Source organism: Amblyomma mixtum, chromosome 2, assembly GCF_055824585.1.
Source record: "Amblyomma mixtum isolate Tamu chromosome 2, ASM5582458v1, whole genome shotgun sequence".
Lineage (NCBI taxonomy): Eukaryota > Metazoa > Arthropoda > Arachnida > Ixodida > Ixodidae > Amblyomma > Amblyomma mixtum.
In genome coordinates this window covers 202,168,260-202,172,240 of record NC_143013.1, presented here as the reverse complement: position 1 = coordinate 202,172,240, position 3,981 = coordinate 202,168,260, and the positions used below count along the sequence as shown (strand labels likewise).

At 48.5% G+C, this 3,981-nt stretch overlaps 1 protein-coding gene across 2 annotated transcripts; it reads right to left on the bottom strand.

Annotated features, from left to right (window-relative positions):
* Positions 1 to 658: 658 nt before the first annotated feature.
* Positions 659 to 3,405, bottom strand: LOC149362241 (uncharacterized). Of its 2 annotated transcripts, XM_089572954.1 has the most exons (3): positions 2,243 to 2,809; positions 1,102 to 2,102; positions 659 to 917 (listed from the first exon to the last, which is right to left on the bottom strand). In XM_089572954.1, the coding sequence occupies exons 1-3, from the start codon at positions 2,742 to 2,744 to the stop codon at positions 684 to 686; spliced, it is 1,737 nt and encodes a 578-aa protein (XP_089429080.1). In that variant the 5' UTR covers positions 2,745 to 2,809; the 3' UTR covers positions 659 to 683. The 2 variants fall into 2 exon arrangements, with proteins under 2 accessions (XP_089429080.1, XP_089429079.1); XM_089572953.1 differs by lacking the exon at positions 659 to 917 and having other exon boundaries at positions 942 to 2,102; positions 2,243 to 3,405.
* Between the last annotated feature and the right edge of the window lie 576 nt (positions 3,406 to 3,981).

The following is a 3,981-nucleotide window of genomic DNA, read 5'->3' as shown; positions in this document are numbered from 1 at the left end:
CAGGAGCATCGCATGCACCCAGGAGAGAACTTATTTCTCCACTACCTCCATTAAGGTCAGCATTGCCTGAGCGCACTGTTTTGGCAAGATTATAAAACGACAAGCAGTTGACGACAATTAGAAACTGTGTCGGTGTTGGGTGGTCGTTGGACCCGCACGATTGCCTGATTATGCCAAATAAATTTTCCAGTGGATCCTGGCTCAACCTGGATGTCATGATGTACTTAAATCCCTGGCTGGCAAGGTAATCCAACAGTGATAATGTGCTTGATATTGTCACCCTAAGGCCGTCTGCAGTTGAATCAGTTAAGAATCCACCGACTCCTTTAGCATGGCATTGCCAAGAAGAAAGAAATTCAAGAAAGTCTTTCAGTGTCTGTGTCTTCCTGGAGCAGGGCTGTAAAGCTTCCGCTGCGAAGCGGGACGTCATCGTCTTGATGAGGCAGTTGATGGTCCTGGAAAAGTACAGCGACGTATGTTTTTCTCGATAAAGGCTACCACTACACAGCTCTCGTGTTTTATAATGGGGCCCTTTGATAGAGTCAATATACATGCACATTGTCAGCAGGTATATGAGAAGGCAAACCAGGTACTTGCAAGAGAACGCAAGGTACAACTGCATGCGATGTTATTTGGTTGATAAGTCATGCATAATAAAAGCAACATTATTTTTAGTGGGCTGCTTACCGAAAGAATGATAGCGTAGCGTCAATGCTACCCCATGAAGCCTCCAATCTATCTTTGTAAAACTGGAGCCCATTCAGAACACGATCACCAAAGATTTGAAAAGCGAAATTCACTCGCATCTTCTCGAAACCGTTTGGTTGCAAATGAACGGATGTAAGTCCAGGCATCGCTTTTAAAGTGACGTTGCTGCAGTCCAGCTTGAAAGCTTGCCTTAAAGGCTGGATAGAAACCTGGAACAAAATCCAAACAATATAAAATATATACATTTATCTTTTTATTTCAGTTAATGCAATTAGAAGCACAACTATGCAGATACTGAAAACAGGGTTGCATGATGTAACTCTGCACTGGAACTCCCAAAAGACGAAATCAAAGTTATGGACTGTAGTCTAAATATGAAATTTTGCCACATACCATGCCATCAGGTGTATTCAGTGGATTCTTGAGAAGCGTGTTCCTGAGGCACTTAAGCAAATGCGGGAAATCCGATAGGAAGTGGAGATGCCGAGCCGAGTCCACTGGGTGCTCTAGCTTGCAAATGATCTTGTTTGACTTGACTCCAATTCCCAATATTTTCCACATGCGCCTATTCCATGAGGCGCCATCACATGTGACAAAATCGACGAATAGTCCACTGGCTTCAGCCAGAATCGTTGCTTCAATTAATATTTTTGCGAGCATCTCTGCTTTGACGTTTCCACTCGTAGCAAACACACCAATAACCTGGCTCCATTTTCCAGTGAACGGTACAAACATTACTATCATGCCATGGTCGCACGTTACGGTTTGTCCTTCAGATGTGAACTGGCCCATGTCGACAAAGCCTTCTATGCGGCCCGTAGGAGTTACAGCAAGGTGCTCTGATAGTTTAATTTCATCGACCAAAAGGCCACCATGTCTGTTCATGCTGCTAATATGCTTTGTTTTCTGCTTAAGTTGGTTTAGCACTTTGTGGTTGAACCCAAATCCACTCTTGAATAGCCTCAGGTAGCGTTTCAATGTACTGTTGCTCGGGAGAGAAATGATATTGTGTTTGCGAATGTGCTCATATAGTTTGGCACTCTTCATTTTCATTAGAATACATTCCAAAATCCACTCCTTGCAATAGACGTTCCCTTTAGCATTTGGCCTTTTTGCTGCAGAGAAACAGTGCATAACACATTGCCGTTGCTTGGGAGGTAGAGTTTCAATCTGTGCTCGAAGCACTTCTTCGGGCTTTGAGGCATTCTCCTGCTGCATTTTCTTGAGCTGGTCTTTGAGGGCAGCAGAGCGAGATGACAGCCTTTTGATTTTATTCCTTGCTGCACGCAGCTTCTGAGCTGTATTTAGGACATTCTTCTTAAGTGATCGCTTCAGCCTTGACTGTCGTGTTAGTAGTGCCTTCCTCAAGTAGCGACAGGAGACGCATGCTTGCCCTGAAAACCGAGAACAGTGAATGGGGCACTGTTAACACGATCTGTTGTAAACAAGCAGCTAGTATCAGACGTTAAAAACTATGATGCAAAAATTATTTTCACAACAGTTAAAATTACAATCACGCAGCAGTGAAACATACCAATGGATGGTTCTTTCCCGGCACAGCGCTTACTGAAGTACACGCCCTCGCGGGCGTTCACTTGTAGTTCGAGGCCCTTGGTTAGGTCCGACCTTGCCATGCTGCTAGTTGGCAAGGCCCCTTTGCAAATCCCATACGCGTCAACACTTCCGAGAACATTCTCTGCTTCCGCACAAGAGGTGACGTGCCCTTGCTCAACAATGCGGCCACAAAGGAACGCTGTATATGCGACACCCAGCGTCCTCTTGTCTGCATCCTGGGAGAACATCACCACCCTTTCGGACGTAATTTCTTCGTTGCCATGCATTCTTAATTTGCAGTACAGGATGCCTGTGTAATCAGGAACACGGTGACAACTCCAGTAGACGGACGGAACACTCAAAAGTGAGCAGATATCCAGGCATACACACTTCCCCATGTCCCGCACTGGGCGCACATTCCGACGTCGTCGCAGCCGCTTCACCAGCATCTGTTTCCGTGCCAGAACAGTCGTATTGCTCATCAAAGCGCACTTTAGCTCTTTTGGCCTCAGAAGATGTGACGTCCGTGCTGATGCGTTTCCTGGGTGGTCTAGGCTGAGTCGGTTTTTTCGACAAGTAACGTGGAGCATTTGGCAGCAGCGTCGGCACGGCATCGGGCAGCAGCTCCGGCTTTCCGCGTGCAATACGAACTTCTTGACCATTGATAATGTGCACATAATCACGCAGAATACATGATGGTTCGAAGTGAAGTTCGCAAACCGCACAGGTTTCGTCGAGTTTCTTGTCCTGGCGGTGCAAGTTGCGCTCCCAAATTCGGCGTCTTTCATCATCTTTCGGCACGGTAAACAACGACGGCTGCTTTCCTTTAGTCCACTTGTAGCCGGTTTGACACCCGGGAGCAAAGCAGTGTCGTTGTCGTTGACGGTTCGGCATTCCCACGTTTCACGAATGAAGAAGGCAGCCGCCGAAACAAACTAAAATGATGCGCCGAAGAAACGGAGAACAGCCAAAGCCGCGGACCATGCGTGAACACACGTGCGAGAGGCAGCACATGGGCAGCACCAACAGCCAGCCCACGCGACTGCAGCGCCGCCGCTCACATCTGGATTCCGTCCGCACTCGCCGCCTCGCCGCAATGCATGGGGCGCGCCGGCTGCTGAACCCACTACCCCCTTCTAGAACACTATATCCACGGCAGGGAATCCGAGCGACACCTAGCCGTCCCATGTGCTCGGGGCTGGCCACGAAGCTACTGGGCTGGCTGCAGACAGACAGGCCAGCAATCGGCAGCCTCCTGCCCGTGAGGATGAGCCGGCGCTCGCCTTGACTCGGTCGTTTTGAACCCCTGCGGGACTGAGGAGAAGACGGGGGGGGGGGGAAACAGACAGCAACAGACAGTAGGACGGTTTGAGCACAGAGAAGATTCCGCCGAAGATATGGGCCCTGGTAGCTCACGCACGGAACGTCACACCCTGCAGGATAGTGGGCAGGCATAAGGAATAGCTCAACGCCCCCAACACGTGTGAATGATGCAGCGAAATGATTGGGAAGGTAATGAGGGGAAGCGTGAAAGAATGCAGTGGATATGATAGAAGTATGGTGAACCATATAAAACAGAAATAAGAAAAGAAATAAAGAAATGTCCCTGCGGGGAATCGAACCCCTGCAGGATAGTGGGCAGGCATAAGGAATAGCTCAACGCACCCAACACGTGTGCATGATGCAGCGAAATGATTGGGAAGGTAATGAGGGGAAGGG